The sequence below is a fragment of the Tenrec ecaudatus genome, chromosome 12 (assembly GCF_050624435.1).
Source record: "Tenrec ecaudatus isolate mTenEca1 chromosome 12, mTenEca1.hap1, whole genome shotgun sequence".
Taxonomy (NCBI): domain Eukaryota; kingdom Metazoa; phylum Chordata; class Mammalia; order Afrosoricida; family Tenrecidae; genus Tenrec; species Tenrec ecaudatus.
In genome coordinates, this window is record NC_134541.1 from 20,107,826 (window position 1) to 20,123,844 (window position 16,019).

General features: G+C 50.9%; 1 protein-coding gene across 1 annotated transcript in view; it reads left to right on the top strand.

The window, feature by feature from the left end:
• PTPRT (protein tyrosine phosphatase receptor type T) overlaps nucleotides 1-15,040 on the top strand; it is an 890,723-nt gene extending 875,683 nt beyond the window's left edge. Inside the window, exons 29-32 of the mRNA XM_075527730.1 lie at nucleotides 10,069-10,194; nucleotides 11,013-11,176; nucleotides 14,011-14,146; nucleotides 14,987-15,040. Of these exons, the coding sequence (XP_075383845.1) occupies nucleotides 10,069-10,194; nucleotides 11,013-11,176; nucleotides 14,011-14,146; nucleotides 14,987-15,040 (480 nt within the window). The remainder of the gene's footprint in view (nucleotides 1-10,068; nucleotides 10,195-11,012; nucleotides 11,177-14,010; nucleotides 14,147-14,986) is intronic.
• Nucleotides 15,041-16,019: the final 979 nt, after the last annotated feature.

Sequence of the window (16,019 nt, forward strand, 5' to 3'; positions counted from 1 at the left end):
AATTATGGGTGTATCTTGAAGTGAGAACCAACAGCAGAGCCTAACAGATTGCATATGTGAGATGAAAAGAGGAATTGCTATTGGCTCCAAGGTTCAAGACCTGAGCAATGGAATCTGGACCATAGAGCCCAGACCCCTGCATAGTTCCAGAGCCCAAAGTGACCCTCACCCCATTCCTTTGCCTGAAAGCATCCACCCATGAAGTCTGCTCCCAGGACCTGGGAGCGAAGTGGAGTCTCTGACAGTCTCTCTGCTGCTGTTCCCTGTCACCAGCATCACTTTTTGCAAAATTGGAGCTCAGAGGAGATGCTCCCTAGAATCTCACTTAAGGGCATACAGAAGCAAGGGTCATGATCAGTGCTACCACTCCCCCTGCCAGGGTGGGTCCTAAGTGCATGAAGGATCTCTCAGGCCCAGATGTTGATACAGCTTTTTAGAACTGATTCTCTAAATGCAAATGCACACACACACACACACACACACAGCCATCAGGCTTAGAAGTGCCCGAGGTTGGCTGCCATATGCAGCTGGCAAGCAGCCCCTGAAACCAGCAGATGAATAGAGCACTTATTGATATAAATATCATCACCGCAGCAGCTGGGTGCCTTGTGAAAATAAACAGTGACACAGTGAGAATACCAGAAAAGCCGCCCTTGGCACCTGGAGGAGTGGCTCTTTCAAGCGGCCTCCATACTTGTCTGGCAGCATGTCCACGCCAAGACAGACCAGGGCTGGGCTAGCCCTGCCAACAGCCAGGTCTGCACTAGACTCCTTTGTTGAGCCTAGTTGTATTGGGCAACTATCTCTTGTCACCCTTAGGGTGTTCATTGGCTAATCTTTCTAAGTCAGCCACCAGACTTTTCTTCCTAGTCTTTGAAACCTGTTATACCAGGGATGGCCCTGGAATTTGAAGTCCAGGTGGCGTACCTTCCAGCAATCATAGCAACATGCAAACCGCCCCGGTAAGATACACTGTCAGACAACTGGTAGGTTAAAGTATTCAAAAATGTGTAACACACGTGTTTTCCAAACACCTTACAGTCCTTCCCATGTCTTCCATCCACTGGTCCACTGGTTTTGAAAGCTTTCACTTCCAAAACTGTACTTATGACCTAATGATTGGTTAATGTTTCCCATAACTGCCCCCTGGGCACTTTGACCTCTGGGTCATTTGCAGAGTTCTCACAAGATGCTCGGCTTGTAGCCCAGGGCTGGCTGCATGGCCTCTCTTGGGGTTGACATTTTGGAACTAGCCTGTTGTCTTCGCCTGCTAACTTTAAGGACCCACTTGGGAAACCATGGATCTGACCCAGATCCACTTCTACCGTATTTTACACACCAGGACGCTGGGCTCATGGAAGAGGGAGGGACTCATCTGAGGTCACAGAATCCATCCAGCCAAGGCCAGGACTCGTTGCCAGGGGTGGAGAACATGCCTGCCATCGAGTGAGGAATAGGATTTGCTGTCACTAAAGGCCCCAAATGAGGAGCCCTACTGGTGTGATGGTTATGCATTGGGCTGCGAGCCTCAAGTTTGGCAGTTTGAAACCATCAAGCACTCCATGGGAGGACAGGGCTTTCTACTCCCGTAAACAGTTACAGTCTCCGAAATCCACAGGGAGGTCGCTATGAGTCGGCATCGACTGGATGGCAGTGAGTTTGGAGGGGTTTTTGAAAGCTTCAAAAATCCAGCCAGTTGTTATGAGGCAGACTCCACCTTTGGACGATCCTATGCATGTTGGAGTAGAACCATACTCCCTAGGAGTTTCAGGGGTTATGACTTTGCAAATCTCCAGGTCTTTCTTCCAAAACTCCTCTTGGTGGACTTGAACTGGCAACCTTGTGGCTGTAACCAGGCATTAAACCATTTGCACCATGCAAGAACTGTGTTCAGGCACAAACTCACTGCCATTGAGTTGACTCCGACTCCCAGCGACCCTTGGGGGCAGAGTAGAACTGCTGCTTGGGATTCTGTGTCTTTACTGCAGACAGACTCATCTTTCTCCCAAAGAAGGGCTGGTGTGTTTGAACCACCGTCTTTGTCATGATCAGTCCAAAGTTGACCCGGCCACACCACCAGGGCCTCTTTGTTTCAGACCACATTCCTGCCAATTGCCCATTTGGCTGGCACCTGGGTTAGGGAGCAGGCAGGTGTGTTTCCTTATTTGAAAGCGGCTTTGAAAGCAGACCTGCCTGATGCTCAAAGTTGTTCCTTCTTCATCCTGAGTAAGCCAGCGGTCTCTTTAGTGAACCCTTGGCCATCAGTCCAGTCTGACTCGTGGTGATCTTGGATGTGTCAGAGCAGGAGGATACTACCCAGGTAAGGTTTTGGAAGTAAATGGTCAGGTCTTTCTGCTGAGGTACTTCTGAGTGGACTTGAACGTCCAACCTGTTAGCAATCAACTGCATGAAGGGTACTTCTTTCCAGATCTAGCTCTGAGCCCCCACTTTCACCTTCTTCTACCTCTTCCAGACTCTTCAATATTTATCTTCCCAAGGCCCCAGCCCGCTGCCCTTCCCAGAAACAAACACTGATGCAGCTGTTTCAATAATAAATCAACCCTCCCCTACCCAAAAGCAAACCCATTGCCACTGATTTGGTTCCAACTCCTAGCAATCGTCTAGGACAGAGTGGACCTGCCCCTGTGGCTTTCCGAGGCTGCACATCTTTACAGGAGTAGAAGCCTCATCGTTCTCCCATGGGAGGGCTGGTGGTCTCCAACAGCTGATCTTAGGCTCAGCAGCACCACTTGAAACCATAGTGCCACCAGGGAGTCTCACCTTAGTTCGTGGAGGTGGCATCTGCCACCTAGTGGGACTATGAAAATGTTGACTCGCCTTGATGAGCTTTGATGACTGTCTGCCCTTTGCCTCCACCCACCGCAGCACCCCCAGCCTATCTTCCTTAACTGGCCACAGTGTTAAAGCCAATTACATATGGGGTATCTTTACAGAATCGACCGAATGGAATCTCCTCATCACTGCCCTGAATTGTTAAAAGCACAGCGGTTGGTGGCTCTTGGATTTCCCCTCCTAAATGCTTGGTCACTTCACACGTATGTGGCCAGGGACTCATTTTCTCCCCCTTCTCAGTCACAGCGACCTTAATAAGTAGATTCCTTAATTTTTGAAGCTCTGGGATGTCTTTCGTATTCCATTTTATAAAGGGGGTTTTAGTTAACAAATGGCAGAGCCAAGGTGCACTGAACTCAAATGAGGAGCCCCAAACCCTGACCCACGGTCTAGTTTTCATGGAACTGAGCAGGCTGATTCTGGCCACTAACAAGCTTTCTGATTCCATCAGCATGAAGGGAGCATTTAATGAGGGAGGCTCCCTCGGTATTTGTTATATTTCACACCTCAACTTGTAGCCCCAAAGGACATCTGTTCACGGTCACGAGAGCTCTGGAGCCCACGTGGGGGAAGGACGCCTGTGAGGCATTCCCAGGCTGTCCGTGCAGGCTTCCCAGAGGTTCGCTGGGCTTAATGCATTCTGACAGCAAACAGCAAATGCTCCTTGGCTCTTCTGGGAGAAGCGCAGTTCTTTCCACAGAATCAGCACCTCCTGGCCTAGCGACCCCCTCTTGCTGCGGTCACCACTGCTCCCTGTGGGTCTCTGCAGTGGGGAAGCCCTCCATGAAGCAGGCCACCACACCCAGACTGCTGGGAAAGGAAGGGTGGGGAGACCTGTGCTAAGAGGGAAGACTGCCACCCATCATGGTGCTCAATGGGATAGGACTATTTTGAGCCATAGAGGTTTCATTGGCTGATTTAGCGAACTAGACTGCCAGGCCTTTCCTCCTGGTCTGCCTGTGTCTGGAAGCTCTGCTGAAAGTATTCAGCACCATAGCTGCCTAGTGATGATTGCTGATTGCTGCTCCTGAGGTGCATTGGCCGAGCATCATACCATATGTCCTTGCATGAAAAGTGAGAACCCAATCCCAGAACTAACGTTTCTCTTGATCCAGGGACTCACCTACAGAACCTGAATCATCGAAGAAAGAAAATACCATCACAGAGGGCTATGTGGGCTTCCTTGAACGCCTGTTTTCAGGTCCTTAAGTTCTCGCTCCCATGAGTTCTTTAATCATAAATGCTATGGTCTGGTTCCCTGGGTCACAGATGGTCTTTCTTCCTTCTATCTCTAGCTCACCCAGCTGTAGGCTCAGTTCCTCATCCCTTAGTCTTAGTCTTAGTCTGGGTTCCACAGAGGAGCACTACCAGCGAAGCACTCATAACTATCTAGATAGATATTGATCTCAAGGACACGGCTCATGCAATTGTAAAGGCTGCAAAGTCCCAAATCTGTGGGTCAGGAGGTTTCTCTTGATGTACATGGTGATAAGGGCTGATGCATCCAAAATCTGCAGGTCAGCCAGCAGGCTGCTAGCTCAAGTCCCAGGTATCAGAGGACAGAGGATGACCAAACCTACAAGGGAGGGACAGAAAGCATGAGCTCTGCAAGAACATCCATCCATGGGTGCAGGCCACACCCCCAAGGAAATTCCCCTTTCAAAGGATTGGCTGCCCACCAGATCACAAAATGGAGGATGATTGCATAATGCAGAATTTGGGGAGGCGGGTCACACATCCCCAGGTGATGCATACAGTTGGCCCTAAACAGCTAACCTAAAGGTGACCAATTCAAAGTCACAAAACAGCACTGTCGAAGAAAGGACTGGTGACCTGCTTCTGTGAATATCAGAGCCAAGAAATCCTACAAGGGAGTTCTCCTCTGGGATCAACACACGTGGAAAGGGCCACACAACCTGGCAAGTCACCCTGTGTCTTTTTGCTGCTTACCCTGTGCTGCTGCCCTTCCTCTTAGATGGTCTGTGTCCTTCTCCAGGAAAATCCAGAGGCTATACCCCATGGGCAGGCAGTGCCATCTCCACCTCTGCCCGCCCCTGCTGACTAATTGGGACTTTTCATAAGGGCAGTGGATTAGGTATTATCTTAAAGGAAAAAAAATCTCACCCAGTTTCCTAGATGTAGGGGAGTTAGTTGAGGAGAACAACAGCCAAACAGAACTCAGGTGCACTTTTTCTAAAGAGCCCTCCGCCACACTGCCTAATCATGGTCACGGCCATCTTTGGAGTCCCACCTGAATTGGAATTGACTCCACCTCCCTGACAGAGAATTTGGTTTTTAAAGCATACTTGCTAACTACTGTCAAAGGAGACATCCTCAAATTCACAGCCGCCCATAAGTTAAGTTAGGGCTTGTCTACATCACTCAGTTTGAAAGTGATTGAGGGAGGCTTTGAAACCAGGGCAGGGCAGTTAGGGCGAGCCTCACTTAGTGCTCACAGCTCCATCCACCTTCTGCTGCCCTGGCTCTCCCACCAAGATGGCTCTACTAGACAGATTTTGTTGGGAGGCTCATTTCTGAGATGCAAAGGATCTTGGGGGACAGAACGCGGGGTGCTGCCCCCCTCTTCCTCCCATTTCCCCCCCCCCCCCAGCTAGAGGCTGTGTGGTCTCTGGAGTCATGCGGAGACACCTCCCGGCTGACTGTCACCATGCAGTTGCTGCTGCAGCCTCTCGAAAGAGGGTAGCGGAGTGGAAGGCCAGCTCCCATTCCGCATCCGAAGGACCCCGCAACCTTCACCAGCCTCTGGGAATTATGGGAGCGTGACCCGGAAAATCAAATGCAGAGAAGTGTCCCAACTAGAGGAGCCTTGTTTGAGGCATCGTCAAGCCTATTAGCTTGAGAAATTGGTCCGGAAATCTTGTTAAAAGAGACAAATCATTCCTCATTCCCTCCAGCCTGAAAAGATCGGGGGTGATAGGCTTTCTCAGATGCCATGCATCTGCGTGCCACACGTCAGGATCCCAGCCAAACTCCGGCAAGGCTAAATTCAATGCAGGTGATTCTGTTTCCCTCTTACTGGGCACTTCTGATTAATTCCGATTTCTCTGACCAGCCTCCAACTTCTCTGCCCCAGTCTCTCATTACTGTGAAGGTTGCGAGGTGGGAGAGCCCATGGCAAAGAGAAATGAAGTCCAAATTGTGGACTTGTCATTACTGCACTGCTCAGCAGATGACTGTCCAGCCTCGGAGGCCCTAGTGACCAGCTCCTCCCCTCAAACCCATCAATGCAGCTCCTTCCCCAGGAGATTCAATTAACCCCCACGGGAGACAGCAAGGATGCAAGGTGCCAGTTGGGGTGATGAGAGTTAATCTTGCATGCCTGCCTCTGCTCTCTGAGAGGGGTGATGAGAATTATCCTTCAGGTTTCCTCTTGGCGATTGCCATGGCCACTACCATTTGTGCAGAGCACAGGTGGGTTCCACTCTAATACTAGTCAGTGGACTTAAGACCCATTCTGACTCACAGTGAAGTGGGGGTGTAGAGTAAAACTACTCCCCAGAGGGTTTTCATGACTGTGACCATGCCAAAGAGTGCCAGGCATTTCTTCTGAGGGACATTGGGATGAGTCTGAACCAACATCCTTTCAGTTAGTCGTCTTAACTACTCCTAACTGGAATTTAGTGAGTGCATTTAACACCTCCATGGGGTGGCGGGTTATAAGTTGGGCTGCTCTAACCACAAGGTCAGCAGTTTGAAACCTCTGGCTGCTCTCTTGGAGAAATATGAGGCTTTCCACTCCTGTAAAAAGCCTCTGAAGCCCACAGGGGCAGTTCCATTGTGCCCTAACTACAAAAAAGCAGGAACCTGGCCAGATTTAGCCCATGAGTCATAGTATGTGACCCCTTGCTTTCAAATAGAGCCTAGTCTTCCTGAGTGAGCAGAGAAGCTAGCTTAGATGAAGAAGAATGTGGCATCAGCATTGGGGAAAGTCTTATCAACAACCTGCGACACCCAAATGACACAGACTTGCTTGTTGAAAGTGAGGACAACATGAAGCCCTTGTTGATAAAGATCAAGGGCTATAACCTTCAGTATGGATTACAACTCAATGGGAAGATGAGCAAACTCTTCATAATTGGGCCAATGGTAACTTCATGATAAATGAAGAAAAGGTTGGTGTGGTCAAAGATCTTGTCTTATTTGGATTTGCAATCAGTGCTCATGGAAGCAGCAGTCAAATCTGCTGCGACATTATGGTGCCCAGCTATCAATCAGAATTTTGTCTGGGTTGTACTCAAACAAGCAGCCATCTAAGTAAGAAGTCAACGAAGTTCACACGGAAGACATATACCAGCTTATGTGATTCAATGATGACAATTACAAAATAAGAATATGGCGAGAGACAAACATCAAGTTAAGATTATGAACACCCAATTGGTGGAGGGCTATGGGGAGTGGTGGGAGCCCCAAACCCATCAGCACAGTATCTAGTCGGGCTGAGCCACTGGCAGATCTGCTCTAGCCACAGAAGAGTCTGGAACAGCCTTACCATGAGGCCGAGATCATTGTAATCTTGATTATGCTGGTTGAACTCCACACCTGACCAGTTGACTACCTTATAGACGTGACCTGAATCTGTTCAGGGTGCAAGGATCTCTTACTGGCTCCATGGCAGAAATTTCATCCTTGACTTTGAATGTTGAGAAGGGTTTTGGGTCTTTTCCTTCTTATGCAGTATTATTATTGTCTTTGTACCATTATGATTTTATCCTTACCACCTTAGTCCATTTTTTAAATTGATTTTGGTTGTGTCTCCCAGCCGTGAAGCACAGGAGTGGGTCCAATGATAACTGATATAAGGGGATATAGAGAATACAGGTGGGGAGTGGGTGATATGGAGGGAGGGAGAATTTGGGGAGTAAATAATGAAGGTTGGATGGAGCATCTGAATGGAGATTGCATCAGAATGGTGGTAGAGAGGTGGAATGCTCTAAAATTGATGTGCTTATGATCGTCCATTTGTCCTTGACATGACTGAACTATGGAGATGTATGATAGGTAAACTACGTGCCAATAAAACTGTTGGGGGGGCGCTCAATGAGTAAGTAGAAAAAGGAAATGTTCTAAAATTGATCATGGCAAAGATTGTACAACGCTTCTTGATATGGTGGAACTATGGAATTGTATGATAGGTGGATGAAGTGCTGGTAAAAGTGTTTCAAAAGAAAAAGCAAACTGCTGGGACAGGTAAACCTGCTGCACAAGACCTCGCCAGCATATTGAAAAGCAATTGTGAAGACGGCAGAGAACCGGGCAGGGCTTTGTTCGGTTATGCATAGAGCCACTGTGGGTCAGAACTGACTTGATAGCACCTAACACCCACCACCTATGGGCCAAGTACTGAACAGTGACGGAGGCAGCGAAAGAAGACAGAAAGAATATACCAAGTCTCTATACCAAAGAGAATGGGTTCAACCATGTCAGGTGGTATCCTGCGATCGAAACCCAGAGGTAGGGAAGGAAGAAAGCCTAATTGCAGTGAGACACAGTGGCTGCAGCCACAGGCTCAAGCACAAGAACAGCTGCAAGAAGGACCTGGGACTACACCATGTTCTGCTCCATGGCCTGGGATCACCGTGAGTCAGATCCAACTTGATAGCACTTATCAACACCAACGACAAAGCTAGAATTTTAGGTCCCACAGTTAGGGAAGTGGGAGGCCTGGGTTATGCATTTGGCCACTAACCCAAAGGTGAGTGGTTCAAAACCACACGTCCCTCGAGAGGAGACTGATGAAGCTTTCTACTCCTGTAACAATTTGCAGTCTCAGAAACCCACCAGGGCAGTTCTGCTCAGTCCCATAGGGTCACTATGAGTCGGAACCAAGTGGTTGGCAGGGAGTCCTCCCTCTCCACCCCAGCTCCTCCCTTCTGTTGCTGGTTCTAGGGGAAGGAAAGAATATGTTAGCTCTTAGGACTTCTCAGAGTGACTTGGCCACTCTTCCAATGAGAGGAGAGCAACCCTTGCCTATCATGAAAACCTTATCTCTACAGTAGCGAGTGAGGAGGCTGCTGTGTTTCTGTGTTCATCTCTGTCGACCCAACTCCTTGCCTGCAAGCTTGGTGCAAGCCAGGACAGACCATGCTAGAGAGAGGCTCACTCCCCAGCCCTTCTCAAGAGCGCTGGTGAATGTGGGAGCCTCTGCTAACCCCCAGGGAGCCCTCCCGATCAGACAAAGAGCCTACCTAACACCTGGTCTCTGGCCAGGCTGTGGTGACCTCCAGGAGCCCCAATCCATGAGCCAGCTCTGAAACCTGGGCAGGAACGTGAGGCACATGTTACCCCTCCCTGGAAGCACAGCCCCTGCCACATCCCCAGAGTGGTCTCCCAAAGTCTAATCCTGACTCCCCAGCACCCGGGACAATGCGATGTCCACCCCGCCTCCCTGATGATACCCATAATTCCAAGGACCCATCTGTGACGTTCTGCCGGGGCTTCTCAGGCGAGGCACTGTGGATCTGCTGGGCTGCAACCAGGAACTACCGCATAGTGATGGGGAGGATGGCGCAGGACTGGGCAGGGTTTCATTATTCATAGATCAATATGCGTCAGAACCAAATGGACGGCATCTAACAACAACAATGCCAGCTCCATGGAATATAATAACTGTTACTATGGGATGGCCAACAATACCCCAGGACCCAACTCACCGCAGGCCAGTAGCAACCCCCAGGTGTGAAAACTAGAACAGAGTTCCAGAGATTGCCTACGTCCCCTGGGGGACAAAACCACCTCTGGCTCAGAACCACTGTCTTAGACTCAGGGACAGCAGTCACCTTTTCCTCAAGTCCAGGAAACAATAGCAGGCAAGGGTTTTTTGGATTTTTTTCCAACAGCATCATTGGGAAGGTTGGTCTGGAACAAAGAAAGTTCACAGGGATTCCTGTTGGCCGTGAGACTCACCCCTGCTTCAGAGTGTTCTAGTTCAGCCTGATGACAGCTCTTCAAGGTCGATGTTACTCTCCCCCATTTCAAAGAGGAGGAAATACAGGTCCAGAAAGCTTGACAGGTGGTCCGAAGCCAGAGCTGTAGTCTTTCAGCAAACGAACTAGTGGGTGGGTGCCCCTCGCTGGAGAGCTGAGACTGAGCACCCAGGCAACATTCTGCTTTTCCCACCCAGGCGTCCTGCTGGGAACAAGGAGACTGTCTCTCCCTTTCCTTGACCTGTGCCTCTGACCTCTTTCCTTGCCCCAGCTGTGCATGCAGTACTGGCCCGAGAAGACCTCCGGGTGTTATGGGCCCATCCAGGTGGAGTTTGTCTCCGCGGACATCGACGAAGACATCATCCACCGAATATTCCGCATCTGTAACATGGCTCGTGTAAGTCGCCTCCGTGCCATGTCTCCTCCAGCAGATGGAGGCTGCCGGGAGGGGGAGCACCCTTCCGGGCTGGCCCCAAGTCTGTGTTCTGTTCCCCTGAGAATCGCTTCCTTGGGAAAGTGATATCTGGGCTGGTTCCAGCTCCAGGCTCAGGAATGGCTCCAAAACACAGAGATGGAAGAAGGGGACCCAGCGTGCCATCTGCCTGTTTCCCAACGCTCTTGCTACCGTGTAGACACAACTCCTCAGAACTCCCTTCTCCCGCTTTGGGCCGCACGCTTTGGGCATGAGTTGATATGGCCCTTGATGGGGTCCTGTAAGCTCTGGGCCCCGCTCTGGGCAGACAGGGGTGAAAACAAATACTGACTTTTTAAAGGATATTCACTAGTTGGTTAGAGGGATCCAGAGTGGGAGAGGGGCAGATGGGTTGTCTGACTAAAGTGGTCAGCAGTGGGTGTGGAATGTGACACCCGGGGAGAGCAGAGCTCCATCCCTGCCTCCTGATCTCTCTCTAACGGGAAAGGGAGGCGTGCTGTGGCTCGTGACCCTCACAGAGGGAAAAGCTCTGCCCAGAAGAGCCAGAGAACCCTTCCCTAAAAAGTGCTTCAGGTAGACAGGAGTGAAGGCACTCGTGACAGGTGAAACGGTGACGTGTGGAAGCAGGTAAGGGCCTGGCTTGCATGGCTCCCTTTGATGAGAAGGCTTTCATCCTATTCAGTCTGCCTTCCGCTACATCAGGTTCAATGCAGTCCCTGGGTAGCTGGAGGACTCAAGTCCCCAAGCATCTCCAGATGCCTTAACAGCATCTTTGTTCTCAGCCGCAGGATGGGTACCGCATAGTCCAGCACCTCCAGTACATAGGCTGGCCAGCGTACCGGGACACGCCCCCCTCCAAGCGCTCTCTGCTCAAAGTGGTCCGACGGCTGGAGAAGTGGCAGGAGCAGTATGACGGGAGGGAGGGACGCACCGTGGTCCACTGCCTGTGAGTACAAAGGACGTGTCTCCAGGGAAACAAGGTGACAGCTGGGAAGCATCCCTCAGGATTCCACTGACCACACGCACCACCTGCATGCCCTGCCACAGCAGCTCTCCATGCCCATGGGACATGCCAATGGGAGTGTAATCAGAGAGGTGACAAATATGTGCTGTAAGGGGGTTGCCAGGCTGTTGCCTGGAACCATAGTGATCAGACAGGTTGCTGATGCCAACGCTGGTAGCCTAGGTCTCCACTAGGAGACATGATACCGCCCAACCATCACAAGAAAGCTCAGGACCAAGTGGGCTCCACAGGAGAAGTAGGAGGGTGGAGGAGGGATGGGGACAGGAGAAAAGAGGGGAGGGAAGGAGGAGGAAAAGGGGGGACTTTATTAATGAGCTTGATGGCAGACCTTTTACCTGAGTCATTTCATGCCATCTGAGGTGGGTGGTATCATCATTCTCATGCCCTCGAAAGAAACTGAGGCATTGAAAGGTAGGGTATCAGGTCAGTATGAGGGGAGCTAGAATTTGAACCCGAGTCTACAAGCTAATGTGCCATCCACTAGCCCGCACTCAAAACCCAAACCAAGCTCACTGCCATCGAGTCAATGCCAACTCATAGTGACCCTCTAGGACAGGGTAGACTTGCCCTGTGAGTTTTTGAAATGGTGACTCTTGATGGGAAGAGAAAGCCTCGTCCAAAGGTCTTGTGTTCCGTGTTTGTCTCCTGGGGCATCTCGCATGATGGCTCCGCGGCAAACCAGGGATGTGGACACTGAGGAGAAGGCGCTGCTCGGAGGAGCTGATGGATGGAAGGAGGTAGAAGGACCTGGGAATTTGCTAGTGGTCACGTTCAAGCCTTGCTGTACTTAGACCTCCGTTGGAATGGGTGCCCCAGAGCATGTACCGCGCATCTTAGACTCTGCATCATCAAAGCCAGGGCTCAGAGGCCATCGTACAGCGACGGTGGAGAGCCAGACTCCTAGGACTGTGGCTGTCAGCAGCAGTTTCGTCATCTGTCCGATGGGCACATTGAACTAGATCACCTGTAGGCCTTGTTGAGTTGGCGCACCTACTATTTAGAAGGCAGACACGTTTTCATCAACGGTGTCAGAATCACCAACACTCAACTCGTATCCATGTAATTACTTATACTGTGAAGTATACAAAGAGTCCATATAAACGGTATGATAACCTCAAAAGTCAAATAGCCAGAGTATCACAGAGTCTACCATATGAATGTTACGTGACAATGGAGACGGGTTCTATGAAGATCCTTCCAACGAGATCCACAGCTGTAAGAGCAGTAGGTGAAACAGTTAACTCACCCGAATTCACTTTGCTTCCTTGAATTGAAAGCAATTTGGAGCGGGGTAATTTCTTCTTTTAAAAACGGTGTGGTGGGGAACATTTGAACCAAGCTCTTATATTGTCTGGAATTAATATTTCTGAAGCCAGTGGAGGCCTTGGGAGCCTCCCACAGACCTAAAAAGGGAGCTCGGTTTGTTTTCCAAGGCCAGCTTATTGATCCTGTCTCTCAGATCGGTGATGCACACACACGTCGGGAAAATCAGAGCACTCAAAGCAGATGAAATATATACACATACCTTAAGGGTCACCACCAATACCAAGCCCTCCTTCCCCCAGAGCATCCAGCTCTTAGACCAGAGTCCAGAGACATGCTGTGAGGTGTCCCATGTCAGCCAGGCCAAGCTGGCTTTGCCCACCTCCCAGAAAGGGACCGCTGGTTTTATCGTAATCTCATATCCTCTTTCCACACAGGGCCGGCCCCTTCCTTTGGGGTCTCACTGGCCTCCAATACCAAAGTCCACTCACCTCTTCCCCTGGGGCGGCTCTTGTTGTAGCCCAGTCTGGACCATCCCTCCCGGAGGCGCCTTTCTCCTCTTTACCGCGTGTTAGATGTTGAGCCTGATTCATTTGCACGGGTTCCTTTTAAATATCCATGTCCCCTGTCTCCCCCCATCCCCACCCCCGCCCCTAGGAGTGCCAAGTCAGGCAGACTCCTAGAGGGACTTTGTGTGAAGCTTTTGAAGCATGTTTCCATGAAGAGGGCTTATAGGGCTACAGAGAGAGGAACGATGGGGGGATGGCGTTCCCAAGAGCCCTCTGTGTCTGTGCTCCCGATGACAAGGGTCTGGCTTAAACGAGGATAGTGGAATCTGTTATTTCAGGATGCAGTCTCTCCAGCCGCTTCCATCCTCCTCGTCTGGGCTAGCTGGTCCAGGACTAGCAGTCATCCCCCCGACACTGGTACTCTTAAGCGAAGGAGGAAAAGGACAAGTGGGAGCCTCCCGTAGGACCGATCTTTCTATTGGATGTGTAAGAGGACCCAGAGCTTCCCTGTGGGCAAGGATGCACACACTACACACCCTTTGTGGCAATGTCACAGTGCCCACATTCCTTGGTGTTTTGTCCAGTGTGCCCTGGGTGACGGCCACCCCCCTAATAGAACCAAAGAGACACATCAAGCTCCTTGAATTCTCAAAGGTCACCTACGCCAACATCTTCAGTATATGAGTGGGGGACTTTGAGTCATCCCGGAAGGATTCACACACACACACACACACTCATTACTGCTGATGTGGCTTTAGCTCAATGTTTCCTCTAAGCTGGAGAGTCTTTCAGGGACCTTAGGAGGCCAACCTGGGAGCATCTGAAGCTACCCAAAGAGACATTGAAAACAAATGTCTTGTCTCTATGGTGACTCTGGGCACAAACATTTAGGGAGGACTCTCATTGACCCCGCCTTAGAGGTGCCCAGGTGGTAGGTACCCGGGTGCCCGGGAATCTGACTGTCTGTCTTGTCTCTGTGTTCAGGAATGGGGGTGGCCGCAGTGGCACTTTCTGCGCCCTCTGCAGCGTGTGCGAGATGATCCAGCAGCAGAACATCATCGACGTGTTCCACATCGTGAAGACGCTGCGCAACAACAAATCCAACATGGTGGAGACGCTGGTGAGTGCCCCAGGGCCCGTCCGCCCCAGCCAGGGGCTGGCCACTGTTCCCTCGGTCTGAGGGTAATGCCACCAGAGAGTGAGGGGGCCAGCCTGTGGGTGCTTCTTGAGCCCACCCAACAAGGTCGCCTGTCCCGCCTGTTCCCTTCCAACCCCATCAGCGTCCGGTTCCTGCAGGAAATTCACCCTGCTTTGCTTTCCTTTCTGCTCAGGACTTGAGAACGTGGCACTGATTCAGGTTTAAGGACAGAGAGAGTGGACTCGGAGCAAGAAATACATCTTCATATTTTCAATTTGATTCATTTCTGTTACATTTTAAAGAAGGGGAAAGGATGGTAATGAGACTGGGAGGTTATACCCATGGTGCAGAGGTGGAAACGGTTCATACACACGGGCCCCTGCTACAAGAGTCTACAGACTGACTCAGGGTGTAGGCCTGCGCAGAGAGTAGTTTGTAGGCAACACCTGGAAGATGGTTAGGGATTCAGAATCTTGAGCCTCACTCTCAATTTACTGGTATCGAACTTGCATTTTGAAAGATTTGGGGGCCTCTTGGTCATATCACAGTTTGAGAAGTGCTGCTGGACAAAGGGGAGGGGGGAAATTAGTCCCCATTGGACATCTGAAAAGACTTGGAAAGAGGCAGGCGTCAGGTAGAACTTTGAAGGTTGTCCAGATCAGGATAATTACATGGACGATTTTGAGTTGAGTTGACTTTAATGAGTATGGGTGTAGATAAAGTTTTCTCCGAAATCTGTCTCTCGCAATTAAACACGATTTCTTTCTCACTCTCTCTCTCTCCCTCTCCCTCTCATCTTTTCTCCCTCTCTCATCCCCTTAGGAACAGTATAAATTTGTATACGAGGTGGCACTGGAATATTTAAGCTCCTTTTAGCCCTAAACGGAACAAGGAGCCTGCCGGGACCACATCCACTTTTCTGTGACTGGCAGGGACTGGGCCCAGAGGCTAAGCTTCGGCACCTCTGCCCAACTCCATGGAGAAGATGGGAGGCACCACGCCGCACAGTGGGCTCTGTGCCTCCAGAGAGGCCTCCTGACGCCGTGGGTGAGGCTGATCTGAGAGGCCTGGGCTTCCCTTCAAACCCCCCCACCAGCTACCATGGCCCCTGGCAGATGGGCTCCCCGAAGCAAGGCCCCTGGCTGCTCGGTTCCGGACCTCTTGCTTTTGTTTTCTTCAAGTTCATGGGTCTCCTGGCAAGCTGGCTGTGCTGGTGCTGGCCATGGAGACAGCAGCGCCTCCCTGTCCGGCCTCCCCAAAGGAGCGCAGGAGCTGGGTTCTACACCTTCAAGCTGTCATGGACACCATCGGGGCTCTGGGGTCACTGGTCTGCTGCCCGCTCCCATCTTCATAAAGGACACCTGGGCCCGATGCCTGTGGTATTGCTCAGTTTGGCCTCAGGATGCTCCCTAGGCCACAGGAGAGAACCCATCCTTACCATGGCCCACACCCACCCTGCATGGGGCTTGGCCCGCTGCCATTCTGCACCCAACCCCCACCCCTACCCCAGCCCCAGGTCCACCCCCGCCTGGGCCTTGACCTGCTGTCACTCACTGGCCAGGAGCTCTAGGTGACCCATACGATGTACCCCTGGGTGGCAGGGTGGTGACTCCCTTTGCGAAGGATGAACAACATAAGATCTGATTATTTTTCCAAAGTGGATGTGAGAAGAAACATTCTTTGAGGGGATGAGATAGCATAGTCTCTTCTCTTCAAAACAGAAAAGAATGAAGGAAAAGAGGAAGAAGGGAGGGGGCGGGTTTAAAATGTGTAGCGAGATGCCAGACCTTGAGCTTGTTACCTGTGCTGACAATATCCTTCAGAGGCCTCACCCTCAGCAGCTCAGCCTCTGAGC